Source organism: Mastigoproctus giganteus, chromosome 6 (assembly GCF_048544385.1).
Source record: "Mastigoproctus giganteus isolate SK-2022 chromosome 6, ASM4854438v1, whole genome shotgun sequence".
NCBI lineage: Eukaryota > Metazoa > Arthropoda > Arachnida > Uropygi > Thelyphonidae > Mastigoproctus > Mastigoproctus giganteus.
Genome location: NC_143580.1, coordinates 168,439,738 through 168,459,226, shown reverse-complemented (window position 1 = coordinate 168,459,226; position 19,489 = coordinate 168,439,738). Strand labels below are relative to the sequence as shown.

Genomic DNA, 19,489 nt, shown 5'->3' with positions numbered 1-19,489 from the left:
TTCATATGTTTTCTACAACCAACAGTTTTCCAAGCACCAACATTAAACTGTAAAGTTTAATGTTGGTGCTTGGAAGTTAAACTGTAAAGTTTAATGTCATTGCTTTCAAGGAAAACTTCTTAAACATTTTTTTCTTACAAAATCAGGAATATGTGGTTAAAAATTGTTCTTTCATCCCATAGTCCTTACACATCTGGTTACTTTTTTCATATCCTATGAATTTGGGCTTGTTTTCAGTTTCTTCATAACAAAGAACTATAAACACAACATAGATACAGTATTTTAACAGCAGCTACTTCAGTTGAAGTAGCTGTTGTTAAGCTATTGCTACATGTTTATCAAAGATGTAAACACACTCTTCTATGACAGTTTTGTCTGCCGATTTCAAATATGTTCTTGATTTTTTCGTAGCACGTATAGTTTTCATAATATGACTGTTGATAATATCAGTTCAAGTTAATTAGCAGCTCATGATCCTCATCATAACCTCAGAAGTTCTAGAGGAAATGAAAAGGAGGAGATTCCAGATTAGGAAGTCTTTGACAAAGAATATCAGAGTAGTCATATGCACAAGCAGCACCTTTAAAGTAAAGTAAAGTAATCAGACAAATAAATGTGAGTATTGAGTGTAACTGATAATTGAGATTCTATCAGAAAAAGTAAGTGGGACTTGGGAGATTGTAGGTGGAAATGGATGTCATTGAGATGATAATTGGAAGCACATATTAGTGAAGCGAATTAAGAATTTTTTGAGAAGTTTAGATCTTTTTATAAAATAATCTCTTTACATAAAATAAAAAAATAATCTCTATTTGTGTGACTGCTCGTGATGTGTTGAATAGATAAAAGTAAAAGTAGAAGAGGGGAACATGATGTATGAATTAATTAAATTCTGGGTATGGCACACACACAGTAAGAATATACCTATCTCCTTGCCAAGCGACGTTACTGCGACTTAGAGTGCTCTTGATAAGTGAATAACGTTATTTTTAAGTTCCTGTTTTTCTCTCAACAGTTTCATTTAAAAACAGTTCCATACTTGAAAACTACAAGTCAGAATGCAGAAAGGAAACTCACCTTTCTTTTCCTTTTTCATGTATTTTTAGTAGCACTAACCAACTAACCCTAACCGCTTAGCAGCACTGATCCTGCCTCCCTGTGACGGGGCCAGAAATCTTGGCAGAAAAGTCCTCCAGCCAAGGGCCAAAAGGAGCAAACATGGCAAGCACAGACCATGTTTCTGCTACTCAAACTAGCAGAAAATTAGATCAAGTGGATTCATATACAGCTAAGAGACAAAGAACAAAGGATCTTCCTCTAGTTGCACCACTGTTTCTAGTTATTCATTCTAATAATGAACAACCGATCGGGTTTGTCACCTTTCAGAATTCAAAAAAAAACTCTTGAAAGCATAGCTAGTTCCCTAAAGAAGTCAGAAGACTAAAATCAGGGGATCTGCTAGTAGAGATGACAAACCAAAAACAAGCTGAGCATCTAATGAAAGCAAAAACGTTTGGAGATATTCCAATAACAGTTACTCCCCATTCCACCATGAATACCTAGAGAGGAGTAATTAGTGAATGGGACTTCCTCAACGTCCCTGAAGATGAATTCAAAGAAGAGCTGAAAGATCAAGGGGTTAAAGTCAAAAGAATAACAATTAAAAGAGATGGAGAAATTATCCCTACGAGGAATATAATTCTGACCTTCAACACTCCAAAACCACCAAAAACTGTAAAAGCTGGATATCTAAACTGCCCACTGAGACCATATATTCCAAATCCTGTCCGATATTTTAAGTGTCAGAAGTATGGACACTCTCAGGCAGTATGCAGAAGTTTCGCTATCTGTGCAAAATGCGGGTCACGAGAATATACCCAACAAGACAGTACAGCACAAAATTCAAGATGTCCCAACTGCAGAGGAGAACATAATTCCTACACGAAAGGATGTGAAGAGTGGAAGAGAGAAAAGAGAATACAGAAATATAAAGTGGAAAACAATGTAACATATCAAAAAGAACAATACAGCCACAACGAACGAATAGACCATCTTATGCACAAGTAACACAAACTTATAAAACAATAGAAACACAGACAGAAGTAACGATTCCACCAAAAAAGTCCATTTCAGATTGGACGCTCACTGCTCATTGACCCAAAACCAAGACAAAAAGCAGAACAGGCAATAAACACACCCATTACAATACCACCAACTAGAGAAACCAGCAAATCCACAAAACAAGATAGAATCACTGAAGTAAATGGGAATAAAATAGATAGCATGGAAGTAGAAGAAAAGAATCAGATGGAAGAAACAATGCTAGAAATTTTTGCTGAGGAAGAAGAGATGGATACTAGAAAGCCATACTTCCCTAAAAAAACAGAAAACCCTAAGCCAACAACCTCAAGAAAACAAGCTGAAAATACTAACAAAACCAAATAATTAATACATTTTTACAGTGGAACTGTAGAGGATTTCACAGCAATTTTGAAGATATCCACAATCTCCCATCGCAGTACAATCCAATTAGTCTATGTTTGCAAGAAAATATCTTAAACCTCAGAATAAAATTACACTAAAACATTACAATATATACAGAAAGAACAGGATTACCAACAATACAGCACATGGAGGAGTAGCAGTCTTAGTAAACTCCAGTATACCTACCCAACAGGTTCCCTTGCAGACTAATCTAGAGGTCATAGCAGTACGAATTGCAGTAAACTATCATATATCAGTTACCTCCATGTACCTGCCACCAAACCAAGATATAAGCTATACAGATCTAGAAGACCTGGTAGTCCAACTACCACCTCCTTTATTTATCATGGGAGATATGAATGGCCATCATCTTCTATGAGGAAATGAAAACATAGATAAAAGAGGTCAAATTATAGGAAAAACTACTAGGATAAGCTCAATCTTATACTCTTAAATGATGGGACACTGACATATATATGTCTATCCACAGGAACTAGTACAGCAATAGACCTTTCCATATGCACTCCATCATTATACCCTCTACTGGAGTGGGCAGTTCACAATGATCCACTCGATAGCGATCATTTTCCAGTAAAGATTACTTCAAACAAACCGACCCCTTGTCAACCAAAACAAACTCCAAAGTGGAGATTAGATAAAGCGAATTGGACAAGATATAAGCAGCTGGCCATATTAGAAGAACAACAAATACAACAGGTTTAAATTGACTCTGCAGTGAAATATGTAACTGATAAACCCCTCCATGCAGCAGAACAAACAATACCAAAAACCCCTTCAAAGTTTCCCACACATCCAAAGCCATGGTGGAACGATGATGTACTTTAGCAAAAAGAGAGAAAATCAAGGCATGGAATAATTTCCGAAGATACCCTACCACATCTAACTTGATACATTTCAAAAAAAAAAAAAAAAAAAAAAGCAAGGGCAAATGTCAGATGCATTACTAAGATCAGTAAAAAAAGAATCTTGGATTCGTTTTGCATCTACAACTACTAGAAAAACAGACAACAGGATGTTTGGGACAAAATAAATAAAATAAACAACAAATACCAAAGAATTTCTTCTCTTTTTATAAAATGGAATGGAAAAGATATATCAAAGCCTGAAGACATAGCCAATGCCCTTGGTTGAACATTTGAAAAAATATCAAGCAGTAGCTCCTATGAACCAGCTTTCCAAAAACATAAAGCAAATACAGAAACATATAAATTAAATTTCTCCAGTAAAAGTAGAGAAACCTATAACCAACCTTTCAATCTCAGAGAACTTCATAAAGCCATTTCAGAGACGAGGCAAAGTGCAGCAGGTTCAGATGAAATAGTATACATGATGGTACAACAATTAGATGAGAAATCATTGATATCGTTACTCTTGTTGTATAACAGGGTATACCTAGAAAATTCCTTTCCAAATCAGTGGCGTCATGCAATAGTCTTAGCCTTTCCAAAACCAAATAAAAATCCCACAAATCCGAACCACTATCACCCAATAGCCTTAACTAGTTGCCGTGGAAAAATACTTGAAAAAATGGTAACTGCCTGATTAATGTGATTTCTAGAAACCCATAACTTACTAAACACAGCTCAATGTGGTTTCAGAAAGAACAGGTTCACTCTAGACTTAATGATAAAATCAGAAAACAACATAAGAAATGCCTTCGTAAGAAAGCAACATCTAGTAATGATATTTTTTGATATAGAAAAGGCTTATGACACAGCATGGCGAAATGGAATACTTAAAGACATCTATAACTTTGGGATGAAAGGACATCTCCCAATATATATCCATAATTTTTTGCTACAACGAACTTTCCAAGTTAGGATATTAACCACACTATTGCAGGTTTTTATACAAGAAGGGGTACCACAGGGATCAGTACTCAGTGCTACCCTTTTTGCCTAAAAAATCAACTCAATAGCTGAACAAATACCAAGTACCATAGATGCAGCACTTTATGTCGACAATTTCACCATTTCTTGTCACTCCCAAAATATGCGAACAATAGAGCGGCAACTGCAAACAACAATCAATGAAGTAATAGCATGGACCCAAAACAATGGCTTTCGACTCTCTAAACAAAAGACAGTTGGAATACACTTTTGTCGGAAAAGAAACTTGCACCCAGACCCAGAACTAAAGCTCGGAGAACAACTAATCCCAATAACATCCAGCACAATTTTTCTTGGACTAACCCTTGATAAGAAACTGACCTTTTTAGATCACATAAAATGTCTTAGAACAAACTGTCTAAAGAAATTGAATATTCTGAAAGTTATATCTGCAACAACGTGGGGAGCAGACAGGTACACTTTGTTACATCTTTATAGAACCTTGATAAGATCCAGACTTGATTACGGGGCACCAGTTTATAGCTCTGCAAGACCCAGCACCTTAAGATGGTTAGACCCTATACACCATAATGGACTATGTATAGCCCTAGGAGCGTTTCGTACTTCTCCGGTTCAAAGTCTGTATGCCGAAGCCTATGAACCTCCACTCCACCTCAGAATACAAGAACTCCTACTGTCCTATGCAGCTAAAATAAAGTGTATTCCAAATCATCCTGTGTACAAAACATTATATACACCAATATGGGAACATTTGTACAGAGTACTTCCAACAGCAAATAAACAAGCAAACGTATGCATCAAGGAGTACTTCCAATTTGGTCTCTTGATTTCAACAAACTAGCCATCATAAGAAATGCACCAAGACCCCCCCCCCCCCCCCCCCCCCCGGGAAATAACATCACCAATCTGTGACTACTTCCACTCGGGAAAGACATTCCCTACCAGGAAGCAGCTTTCAACAACTACATGCTGCATATCTAGAGAAATATCCACAATATGTTCAAATATATATACAGATGGATCAAAAACCGATACAAAAGTAAGGCAGCAGTTTTATCTTATACGAATAACCCAAATTCTCCCAACATAATGTAGCATCTTCACAGCTGAACTACAAGCAGTGAAGTTAGCAATAGACCGAATATGGCCCCAAAAGTTACCGCATAGTCTGATCTTCACATACTCCCTCAGTGTAATTCAAACAATACAGTGCAACACAAAGAATCTCCATCCAACTTTAAGACAAATTCAAGTTACTCTGAACAAGCTCCTTAAAAGAAAACAAAACCTAATCTTTTGTTGGATCCCTGGACATACAGGGATTAAAGGGAATGAGGAAGCTGGGAATGCTCCTAAAAACCAAATAACAAACAAACAAACAGGTGATCCAGATGTCTCTTAGGTAACAAGAGGCGATCTGGTTGCCTTTCACTAGGCATTGTGCACTAGGTAATCTAGATGCCTCTTAGAGGGTTAAAAGGTCTTATTCTAGTGGCCTATCTTGTAGCTGGCCTGCAAAAAAAATCATTTTAAAGCTGTACCCTCAAAATAAGGGACATTGGACCCTGACGTGATGCCTATCATAACCTCAAAAGACATTACTAATACTACATGATTAAAAGAGATGGGGGATTGCTACAGCTTTGCTCTGGGATGCCGACCGGGCTAGCCGAGTGGGTAAAGTACCTGCCCGGCAATCCAAAGGTCGCGCCTCGGGCTTGGATCAAAGTACTGCAAAAACCTTGGGAGGTGCAATATGGCCACGGAAGCCGATGCGCCAACAACTACCAAATCAAAATCTTTGCTCTGGAGACAAAACATTGGTTTCACCACTTCAAGCCTCCAATGAGAAACATGGTGGTATTGTACTAGGTGAGAGCAATACCACCACTTAGTTTTGCCTGGTGACACAGGTTGCCATTCCTCTGTGTGCTTGATCTCTGCTTACATTGGTTCACACACACACACCTGGGAGGTTCACCTACAATATAGTAATTGCAGCATTGAATCTTCTATGTTGTAGGTGAATCTTGCACCTTGGGAATATACCCAAGGTTACTAACAGTCCTGCCATCATGAAGGTGAAAGCAGGGGATTTGGCTGGCACAGAGTAACCAGACTGGTCCCAAATTCAATACGCTTGATTCACAAGATTTGTTAACACTGTTTAATTTCTGTTCAGAACAGGTTATTAACTATTAATACAAGTAAACAACAAACTAAAAATATCACAAATTAAAATGCAGAAACCCTCCTGAGGTTAATAAAAATAAAACTTTTCTTTAAAAATGCACATTTAAATGTCTTTGTCTTTTGTGGTCTAAAAACCAGACTTAATCCCCTATCACAGCTTTATCACACCTTCCTTGGTACCTCTTCTACATTGACTGTTTGTCCTGATGCAATCTCTCTCCCTGTGGACTCCACTAAGATTACCCAGATTTGGCTTGAACAAATCCTGGAAAGCATGCAAGTAACAGAGCTTGAATTCTACATTGTTTTCATTCAACTTGTGAATTAGTTTGTAATTTTTACTCTTAAATAATTTCTTACAAGACAAAATAACTGTCAGGCATGTCACTCAGCATCAGTCATTTTGTGAACCAACAAGTAGGCCAGTGTTTTTCATGACAGTTTTGGAAACATAGATTGTATATACTTGTTTTCACCTTTAAGAGTTTATTTTAACAAATTTTTTGACCAATTCCTGCTTAGTGCAGAGTGGTGGAACCAATACCTTGTTTCTTGACACTAAAGGAATGTGTACTATACTGTGTGCTCTAGCCAGCAACTCAAATCGGGCAGGCCATTCTCATCTCTTGTAGTGCTTCTTCTGCCCTGTTTTTCCAGTAACAGAGAAAGCAAACTTTTGTATAATTATCAAAATTAAACTTCTTTGCTTATATAAACTCTAGAAGAAAGGGGATGAATCAGATTGGTCCATTTGATATTGATGGTTCAACAGTTGATTATCCTGCTCAGATAGCTGATGAATGAGTATTTTGCATCTACATCCACACATGAAGAATTCTGTAGGAAAGTGGACAGAAGCTTATTAAACTCTAACAGAGAACTTAATGATTTTGTAATAACTGAGAGCAAAGTGAAGGAGAAATTATTGATGTTAAACATAAAAAAACACCTGGTGTGGATGGGATCTATCCAGTTATATTAAAATAGGTGGCAAAGGAAGTAAGCAAACCCTTAGCCATAATTATGACAGCATCCTTGGGATCAGGGGAAGTCCCCATGGACAGGAGATTGTGCAAATACATCGCCAATTCACAAAGGGGGATCAAAGGGTGACAGAATAATTATGGACCTGTTAGTTTAACTTCTGTTCTGAAGAAAATAATTGAGTCACCGGTTAAAGAAACATTGCAGAATCATCTAGACAAGACTACAGTAATAATTCAGACACAGCATGGGTTTGTTAAGGGAAAGTCTTGTCTGACAAGTATGATTGGATACTATGATGTTGGATGCAAAATATAATTTTGATATCATATATTATATACTTGGATTTTGCGAAAGCTTTTGATACTGTTGCACATGGAAGAGTACAAATTGGAGCAGTATGGCATTAAGGGCAAGTTGCTACAATGGATAACAGGATGGTTGAGTGGGAGAAGACAGAGAGTGGTGGTCAATGGGTATGCTCTACGTGGATTAATGTTATTAGTGGTGTCCCTCAGAGTTCGGTGATGGGCCCATTGTTGTTTTGTATATTTATCAGTGATTATTGATGAAGGCATATCAGGCTTAATATCCAAGTTTGCAGATGATACTTAGGTTGACAGGGTTGTTAATGACAGTGTGCTACTGCAACAGGATCTGAAAAGGTTGAGCAGATGGGCTGAGAAGTGGCAACTGAAGTTTAAAATTGACAAATGCTACGTATATGGGTAGAAGTAACCCCAGAGAAACGTGCCAGCTGTGGTACTACATTTAGGGCGGTAGAAAATGTGAGACTTTGGAGTAATTGTGCTGTCAGATATGAAATGTTCTCAACAGTGCAAGCAAAATGCCAGAGCAGGACATTGGGCGTTGTCAACGACAACGCCCAATGTCCTGATTATCCCTTTGTATAAGGCAATGGTCAGGCCACGCCTTGAGTATTACATACAGGTCTTGAGGCTTCATTTTAGGAAGGATATAGAGTTGCTTGAGCGAGTACAGAGAAGAGCTACAAGATTGGTGAGGGGAACGAAGGGGTCCTCTTACCAAGAAAGGCTTAACTTCTGCAAATTGTAGCATCTGGAGACTAAGCACCTGTGAGGTGATCTGATTGAGGTGTATAAGGTCTTGAATGGGTTGAGCAGGCTCAATTCTGATGGAATTCTTCCTCTTACTCAGATTTCAAACCTGAGGGGGGCATGAATTCAATTTGAGTAAAGACAATTGTAGATGCTGAGGATTTTGCCATCACTAATGACCTTGCACAGACTGTTCATTTACCTACAAAAATACTGGACAATTGTAACCATGCAGCCAACACGCTTGATCTTTTTCTTCCAAACAACTCTTCTAAGTATACAGTCAAAGTGAGAGGTCCATTAGGCACCTTAAATCAAAACTTGGTGATTGTCTGTTCTCCAATGGAAACTTTATCTCATGGCTATTCCCAACCTCGTATTGTTTCGCATTACAAGAATGCAAAATGGGATGACCTGCGAGATTTCTTTTCCTTGGTTGGATTACTGTTTCAAAACTTCTGATGTCAACGTTTGCTCAGCTCGTGTCAGTGAAATTATTCTTTCAGGGATGGAATCGTTTATCCCACACTCCACTTTAAAATCTCATCCTTTATCCAAACCTTGGTTTTCCAATAAATGCTCTAGGACTGTTCAAGAGAAGAATGTTGTATATCATAATTGGCTTGTTTCTAATTCTTCAGTGTCATATTCCACCTACACCAAAGCTTGCAACAATTGTAAAGCAGTTATTAATCAGTCCAAACTAGAGTTTGAACAGGCAAAGAGTAGAAAACTTGCTTCTTGCCCTAATGGTAGCCGAGCATTCTGGTCTCTTGCCAAAGCTATTAGCCACAACTTTTGCCCATCTCTAATGTCACCTCTGTCCAAACCAGATGGTTCTGTTGTTACTTCAGCCAAGGATAAAGCTGACCTGCTGGCATCCCATTTTTCTTCCAACTCGTGTATTAATGATCTTGGTAAAACACTTCCTACCATTCCCAACACACGCCATTCAATGCCTCCTGTGGTCTTTCGTCAAAAGGATGTCAGAAGGATTTTGACGAATCTTGATGCTAAGAAAGCTCCAGGTCCCGATGGTATTTCTCCACTTGTTCTCAAAACCTGTGCTCCTGTTCTTTGTCACCTTTTTTCACTTTCTTATTCCAAAGGTGTTTTTCCTTCTGCTTGGAAATTTGCTCCTACCCAGCCATTTCCTAAAAAAGGGTGACAAATCCCTCCCATCCAATTATTGTCCCATTGAAATTACTTCTACTCTTTCTAAAGTAATGGAGAAATCAATTAACCACCAACTCTTAAACTACCTAGAAACCTTCCGTCTGATCAACAATCGCCAGTATGGATTCCGTCAGTATCAATCCACTGGTGATATTCTGGCTTATACTACCCATTTATCGACTAATTCCATGGAAATGTTCGGTGAAACACAAGCAGTTGCTCTTGACATCTCAAAGGCTTTCGATTGTGTTTGGCATAAAGGTCTTCAAACAAGCTTCCGATCTTATGGTTTGCCAACTGTTTTTTGTAATTGGTTATCCAGTTTTCTCTCTGATCGCTCACTGAGGGTGATGGTAGATGTCTCTCTGTCTTCTAACTTCTCCACTAATGCCTGTGTCCCCCAGGGTTCAGTTCTTTCCCCCACTCTTTTCCTCTTATATAATAATGACCTTCTTCCATTGACTGGAAATCCTATCCGTAGTTTTGCCGATGATAGCACATTGCATTCAACTTTCCATTTTGAGAAACCTTGTCCAGCTCAGTCAGCTTCAAGTTCTCGAAAATCTGCTGCCAATTCCTTAAATGCCGATCTTCGGGTAATTCTCCATTGGGGCAAAGACAACTTAGTTGATTTCAACCCTCCTAAAACTCAGTCTTGTCTTATATCTCGCAAAAAGGATTCTTCTGCTCCTATGCTTATCTTTAGTGACACTCCAATTTCTAGACAAAATGATATATCTCTTTTGGGGCTTACCCTGACTCCTAATCTCTCTTGGCACAAGCACATTACAAATATTGCTTCTTCTGCATCTAAAAAACTTGGGTTTCTCTTTCGCTCTCGGCGTTACTTTTCTTCTAAACAGCTGCTCACTCTATATAAATCGCAAATCCGCCTTGCCATGGAATATTGTTCCCACATCTGGGGTGGTGCCCCCAAAACCTCTCTCAGGCTTCTTGATTCCATTCAGAAGAGGGCAGTTAGGTTAATTAATGATTCATCTCTAACAGAGTCTCTCCACTCGTTTTCTCATGGACATACTGTTTCTGCTGCATGTCTCTTCTACAGATACTTCCATGGGCACTGTTCTTCTGAATTGGCTTCTATAATTCCTGCTCTCTCTTTCAAAACAGTCCGAACACCTGCTGCCAACATCCATTTACTGTCCAACTTCATAACCAACTTTTCATCTTCCTCATTTATTCATTCAACTGCCGTTTTCTGGAACAACCTTCCTGAAAATTACAATCTACAGAAGTTCAAGTCCAATGTCAACAAATATCTTCTTTCGTCTTCTCAACCTCCAACCCAAGCACGGTACTAAGTACTATAGGTTCTAATACTTCTCGTGTTTGGGGTTCACATAAAAAAAAAAAAAAAAAAGTCAGGAATGGATTTATTTCTGTATTCATTACTTATTTTACATGATATTGTTCACTTAATTTATTTTACTTGTCTATTTTTTTTTTTTTTTTCCAACTTTTAAAATATTTTCTTTTACACACATTTCTCTTCTGTAGGTACTTCTTCAGAAGGTAACCAGAGATCTTTATCAGATTCATTACATGATCATTCATCACCTGTGGAAATGGATAAAGGTAGCACAAAATGCTTGCTCAGTTTAATTGTATATTAACCTCCAATAGCTGTAAACTAGAGTTAATATATAATGAGTATTGCTGAATATCAGCTATGTTGAAAGTACTGAAATCAGGGCTGTAGTTATTTGCAAAGGGAGCACGTCTGCCCCCCCCCCCCTCCCATGATTTACTCTGAGTATATCAAGCTACATAATATATACTATATGAATCAGAATACTTATGTAGAAGTACATCCTCTGTATTGCTATAAAATGGATATATTTTTTTTAATGTATTTATTTCGTCATTGTACAATTAGAATCCAACTTGTTTTGCTGTGCGCATCCACAATGTTCTTCTGTTAGAGAAGCTTCAAAAGGCAATTTTTGTTGTAATCTTGTCATCAAGGTTTGTTAATGTTTTTTTTTTGCAACAAATTAGCTTTATAATACTGTCTAGTGTTGTGTTAAATTTCAAAAAAATACTCTGGTATGCCAAAAAAATACTCTGGTAGATCAGAAGAGTTTTCAAGTACACATTTGACAAGAATATTATTAAAACTATGAAAGAATATTATCATTATCTGTATATATATTCATAGGCGCCTCAGTAGCCAGGTGGGAAAGAGCAGCAGTGCGTAGCACACGCTTCTTGATTAGACCGGAGTTTGAGCCCATCACCACCAAATACGGAGGATGCAGGAAGGTCAGGGAATGACCACCGCATATCCCGGAGCAATATGACCTTAGTTGCTAATGCTCCTAAAAAACAAAACAAACAAACATATATATTCATTATATGGATTCAAACATTGTCAACTTAAATACTTGTGGTCCTGTACTTCCACTTATTGATAGTTGGTAGTACATGAATTAGAAGATATATATGTATATTTCATGTGAGGTGAGGTGCTGTGTGCCATAAATAAAAAAAGAACCAAAAAAAAAAAAAAGTATGAAAGTTATGGTAAAAGCTTATGAGCATATCTGAAAGTGGTCTCTAGTAATATGTTGTAATTATTGTCTATTAAATTATTAAATAAAGTACAGTTTAAAGAATCTGCAATGACCTAAATTAATTTAAAATAAATATTAAAGTTCTAATATTAAATTGTAAGGTGGTTTCTGTTAGCTTTGAAATTTTTAGAACTGCTGACTTATTGGGACCAGGAATTTCCTGCATTTAAAGATGTATTCTTTAAACTGATTTAACTATTGCTCAGCTTTAAAGACTAACGAATTAAGAGCTTTCAAATCCCAAAAAAAAAAAAAAAAATCTCTGGCTAATAGAAAACAGTGGTTGCGACTTGCATTTTGATTTTTGATACTTTCTGATGATGCAATTGCATGACTGAACTCATGTGCTTGCATAGAAATAACAATGGATGTGGGCTTCATTTGTTGGCTGACTGCACCAATTCACACCATTTGCTTAATAAATATAAATAAGCAGTTTAGACCTTCAAAAATCTAATTTTATGTCAATCCACGTAATGGTTTCCTTGCTGCCAGAGGTATGGCGTTTGAAGACAGAAGTCTTGAGCGCTCATTGTTGGGACCGTATGGTCTGAACACTACGGTTCTGACAGTGGGGAAGATGTCCCACATGTTTTGCAAAATTGATATCACCTTCCCCAAGAATTATACGGAGGATGCGGAAAGGTCAAGGGAATGACCACCACATATTCCCGGAGCAATATGGCCTTAGTTGCTAATGCTCCTATAAACCAAACAAACAACAACAGACCCCAAGAATTATTAGGGAGTTGGACCAGGAGAGTTGGATGGAAAAGAAGCTTCCTATATCTAAAATAAAGGTAATCCCAGTTGATTCATAATATAATAGAATATAGGAATTATCGAGCGCTTAATAGCTCTCTATTATCAAATCTATTAAATTCCACCGATTGTTGACTTTACACTTCGCTTCTCCCTCTCCGCTCAAAATTCAAAATTTGATTGCCCCTTTCAGAACTATACTTCACGCATACGTATATATACTGACTTAATTGACCACTCAAGTGATACATTAATATACAACACTATAGCTGAATGGTTAACAGGGTTAAAACAAGACTATAGTAGAATTACATTGAAATATGCGGCCCAAAAATATCATATCCAGTTTTTAAAACAATGTCTTTCTGAAAATTTAATACCGAAATTTGCTAAATTTCGACTAGGTGTGAAAATCCAAAGAATACAAAAATTAGTTCTTACCATGTCAAGCAACATAGTAAAACTAGCTTTAAAATCTCAATTTAATCTAAAAAAGATATATTTTAAACAGATTCAACGATATCACAATATTTTTAGAAAACACCTAAACAGTATTGATTGGAATACTCTAAAGCAAGCCATTCAATTAAAAATTGATGCCCAATCTGCCACATTAGAGAATAGACATAACCTAAAATTACAAGCCCTTAGGGGTTTTCCACACAACAGAGGTCATCATTCGTCACACAATCATTTTGAGAATCAGTGCATACCGAAACACCAAAAACGCAGATAAAAATTCCCACACCTTTCACAATAGAAATCTACCACATATTAATGACTTCCGGGTCTATTTAAACACTGGTTCCCATAACGACCCTAATCCATCAGATAATGTAAAGAACTTATCATCTGTTACGCTAACTTCTCAGCAAATAGCCCTATTAAATAATGGTTTAAATTATAATTTACTGCCGAGAATCCCCCCAAGAAACAAATGATTATTGATCTTGAGTTCGCTCTTAGAGATTTTCCTCAAAAAAATGTATTAATCCAACAGACTAATCAAATCATAAACCAAACTATCCCCTCAATATCAAAATGACATAGAGAAGAAGCTAAAGCTTTACACACACTTAGACAAAACCGCGATATCATTATTCAAAAGGCCGACAAAGGCGATACAGTAGTTATTCTCAATAAAGGGGACTATATAAATAAATTATACACCATCATTTCAGACACAACGACATACAAAGAGGTTGCACCATCAGAGTTCAACAGCTTAGTTAACAAATATAACAAAATGCTCACCACCTATAGGAAAGATGACCACATCACTATGGCCCAACTTAAACAAATTAAAGTCCGCACATACAATATCCTAACCTTATTCGGCCAAGTAAAATTACACAAAACAGGATACCCAATACGTCCAATCGTGTCATATAAGAATTCAGCTTTTGCTTCCTTAGCCATGTTCATCTACCCAATTCTAAAACCACTCCGAGAACTCCTAACATATAACATAAAACTACGATGCTTTATTCATGAACCTCAAAGATCTCTGTATCAAGGAGGATATGAAGTTATATTCACTGGATGTGACTTCACTATACACTAAAGTAAATGTACCTTACGCCTTAGACATAATCTGAGCCTACTTAAACAATGATAACATAAAAATTAATAACACCAGGCTCCCCAAAGACAGAATATTCGAACTAACAAAACTATTAGTAAATGCTAATTACATTCTCTTTCAAGAAAAAATATACAGACAGATTTTCAGCCTCCCAATGGGCCTAAACATCAGTGGACTCATTGCTGAACTATACTTAGACAAATTAGAAAAGATCCATCTTGATCCATTTATACCACAGATCACATATTACGGAAGATATCTGGACGACATCCTAATTATCACAGATCATTTGACCATAAACAATATTCTACAGGTTTTTAATAACATCCATCAGAGACTAAAATTTGAATTAGAAATTGAAGCACAAACCCACTCCATAAATTTCCTTAATTTTACCATACACAGATTAGACCAAAAACTCAATTTCACCATATATAGAAAATCCACTAATAAGGGGATGCTTTTGCATTTCCACAGTTATCATCCCCAACCATACAAAAAATCAGTCATGCTGAATCAATTTCTTAATGCCTTTAAATATTCTTCCACCCAGATTTCTCTAACCACTGAAATAAATGAATTAACTAGAGGATTCTCAAATAGGGGTTACCCACTAACCTATATAACAAAGTTAAAATGATAGCCCGTAATAAAATAAATAACAACAACCTCGCAACAAACATTGCACAAAAATCTGACAAGACCAAAATACATTTCATCACCATTCCATATGTCAAGTACTGGTACAATAAACTTAACCAAATATGCAAGGGAACCGACATGAAAATCATAGCAAAACCTATGAACAGATTATACACATTCTTCAGAAATCGACCTTCAAACACCACATTCCAATCACAGCATGACCTGGTATACAGCATCCCATGCAAAAATTGTGACGCTGTTTATGTAGGATCTACCATGAGAGTGGCACAGCTTCGAGCAAAACAACGCGAAGCTTCTGTGCGGGTGGGTCGTTCAAATGCGTCGGAACTTTCGTTCCACGCAATAAATGAACGACATTCATTCGGCTTTAATGAAACAAAAATTATAAACATTCAACACAACTACCACAAACTACTTATTGCGGAACCCTTAGAGATGAAACTACATGAAACTTCAATCGATATCCGTAGACCATTCCTATTGTCCGACAATTGGTCACTTATACACATGCGTGAAGAACAAACACTACAACATAAGACAAAAGTTTCAGATTAATTATGAGTTGCTCTATTCCTGTGAACATGACGCCCCGAAAAGTTCTAGTCCGACTTAAGGAATGTAGAGAATACCCCCCCCCCCCCCCGTATCCATTAAACTTTTTAGACCCTTAAATTTAACTCTAAAGTCAAGCTACAGGACCAAAAGAAATAATCGGTTCATATTTATTAAGCAGTTTAGACCTTCAAAAATCTAATTTTATGTCAATCCACGTAATGGTTTCCTTGCTGCCAGAGGTATGGTGTTTGAAGACAGAAGTCTTGAGCTCTCATCGTTCAAATGCGTCGGAACTTTCGTTCCACGCAATAAATGAACGACATTCATTCGGCTTTAATGAAACAAAAATTATAAACATTCAACACAACTACCACAAACTACTTATTGCGGAACCCTTAGAGATGAAACTACATGAAACTTCAATCGATATCCGTAGACCATTCCTATTGTCCGACAATTGGTCACTTATACACATGCGTGAAGAACAAACACTACAACATAAGACAAAAGTTTCAGATTAATTGTGAGTTGCTCTATTCCTGTGAACATGACGCCCCGAAAAGTTCTAGTCCGACTTAAGGAATGTAGAGAATACCCCCCCCCCCCTGTATCCATTAAACTTTTTAGACCCTTAAATTTAACTCTAAAGTCAAGCTACAGGACCAAAAGAAATAATCGGTTCATATTTATTAAGCAGTTTAGACCTTCAAAAATCTAATTTTATGTCAATCCACGTAATGGTTTCCTTGCTGCCAGAGGTATGGTGTTTGAAGACAGAAGTCTTGAGCTCTCATTGTTGAGACCGTACGGTTCTGACAGTGGGGAAGATGTCCCACATGTTTTGCAAAATTGATATCGCCTTCCCCAAGAATTATTAGTGAGTTGGACCAGGAGAGTTGGATGGAAAAGAAGCTTCCTATATCTAAAATAAAGGTAATCCCTGTTGATTCATAATATAATAGAATACAGAATTATTGAGCACTTAATAGCTCTCTATTATCAAATCTATTAATTGTTGTAATCAATTTATATTGTTTTATTACAGCCAAACATTAAATGCACTAGTTTTCTGATCTCTTTATTTTTTTTTTTTTTTTCTATATACTGTATATTTGGAAATTAATGATGAGATTGATGATTAAGGTAGGAATAGAAGGTAAGAATTAAGGTAGGAATAGAAGAGATCCTGAAACAGTCAGTTCCACAAATGTTAGTAGTGGTTATTAATAGTGGCAGATGATGCAAGGAGGCAATCTTTTATGTGATTTTGAAGAATAGGGTAGATGCCCTTGAAGGAATTAAAATGGGGGGCCCATCAAGCTCTCAGCTGCCCAACTCAACTTCAGAGCTCACACTTCCACATCAGGCAACACAGAGGCAATCTCCAAGGCAGAATGAGCTGGTCCCACAGGAGGGTGGTTATTGTCAGGGAAATGGGCAATTGTTGTGCAAGAAGATTAGTTGGAACAGGATGAGAGTAAATCTGCCAGGGACAAAAATGGATGGCATTGTAGAGCAGATGTCATATTTTAAGGGCACAAAAGGTGATATTGTTGTACACATTGGAACTATTGATATTAAGAGTAGATCTGAAGACTTACATAACAAGTACAGGTCAATGTTGGGAAAAAGTTGCAAGTTAGAATTGAATTTGAAAGCATCTGCAATTCTGTCCAGACACAATAGGAGGGAGTACAAGTTGAGAGCCTTGTCAGTCAATTCAGATGTGGAGAGAGTGTGCAAGGCTCAAGGGGTACAATTTTTCTTAGCATGGTCTATGCATGGTGACAGGAGATACTGTTTTTACAGGGATGGGATGCACTTTAATAGAAGGTGTGCAAGAATATTTACTGGTGCTATTGAGGTAGTGATAGATGAGTCAGAAAACTGCTAGTTGGGGGGGGGGGGATAAACAGACTAAAAGATTAAGAAGAGCTGCAAACAGAGGTGAAATTAATTCTTCAGCTATTCCTATTGGAACATGTAACAGCCTGGAAAGCAAGGTGTTGGGAAACTGAGGCCCTGCTGTGGTTCATCATGGAACATGTAAATGCATGGACTGTGTAGGATAACTAAGAGTAAGAACATATGCATGTAATATCTTTATTTCAATCAGCGAAAATAAGTAAATTTTACATGGATGCCTGATGCAATGCCCATAACAGCAAAAATGCTAGGGGTTATGTATACTTGCATATACACTAACATTAGGAGCATTATAAATAAATTTGATGAATTTGAAGTACTGATTAAGTCATCAAATGCAGACATTGTAGACATAGCGGAAATGTGGTGTCACTCAGACATAAGCAATGTTGAATTTGAATATGGAGAGTACAATGTATATGGGAAAGACAGGAGTGATAAAGGGGTTATGCTCTTAGTTAATAACACATTGACTGCCGTGTTGGCCGTATATGTCCAGCATCATTACGTTTTTCAGGTGCCGCATTGGACATATATTGCCAACACCCACTGTTTCAGTGGGAGCTGCGTTGGCTGTATAGCACTGACAATTGTTGGAATTTTACGTTATTTTTGAAAAGCGTGGCCTCCGGTGTTACATGTGATGAAATTTGCATGGTGCTATGAGAAAAAATAAGCGAGTAACTGGTCATTATTTAAAAATTCTTTATTATTACAAATTTTATAATTACAAAATTATGAAGATTTATGGTGTTGTCCATAAATGGTGTTGTCCAACATGTGAAAGGCTGATGAATATAGTCTGGGAAGTATGTCGCAACTCTTTTCCCCTTTCTACTAGCAACTGATCTTCGTTCCAACACTTTCAATTTTGCGTAACAAAAAACACACATCTAACTTTCTTGTTGTTTGCATCGATTTTTGTCATTAGTATATGAGTGTTACCACATTTGGGCTTTTCACGTTTCTCTTTCCATTCTATATTTAGCAAATCCGTAACTACCTCTTCCCGAAAGCTTCTTATTTTTATTTGTTTTCACGTACACATTGACAACTGATATTCCAAGTATATATTCTATCGCTAATTTCTGGTACCACTTTACCGTTGTTAGTGTTGTGCCATACAACCCATTTGATCTGACAGATCAATGCCTGCCTTTCCCTTATTATAAGCTAAAATAGGAAGTGGTTTTTTTTTTTTTTTTTTTTTTTTTTTTTTGTTTCTTTCCGTCTTCCTTTACTGGTAAAGGGTCCATCAACCATTTCTGGGGCATGCTTTGTTCTTAGTAGTCTCACATCTCGCCACTTTAGAACAATAATTCCATTTTTTTCTTCCTTGGCGATCATCTCCCCTTTATTTAGCTTTGAGTACATGACTTCCTTGGGCATAAATTTTTTATTTGCTCATAATGTGCCAACAACATGAGTTTGTTTATGAAGAAACAATAATGCCAGATGGATTAAAAATTGGTATAAAAATACCAATACAATTTTTATACCAGCTGGTATAAAAATTGTCTACGTACAAGGTGTGACCTTCATTTAGAAGTTGCTGCGATAACTCTTCGCAGCTAAACCTACGGAGTTCATATAATTTTCAGATTTACCTGAATA

At 37.0% G+C, this 19,489-nt stretch overlaps 1 protein-coding gene across 1 annotated transcript in view; it reads left to right on the top strand.

Moving 5' to 3' along the window:
• The window catches only part of LOC150084737 (RNA polymerase II-associated protein 1), a 630,471-nt gene that overhangs the window by 171,154 nt on the left and 439,828 nt on the right, over window positions 1-19,489 (top strand). The window contains exon 9 of the mRNA XM_090376342.1: window positions 11,306-11,383. Within this exon, the coding sequence (XP_090232468.1) occupies window positions 11,306-11,383 (78 nt within the window). The remainder of the gene's footprint in view (window positions 1-11,305; window positions 11,384-19,489) is intronic.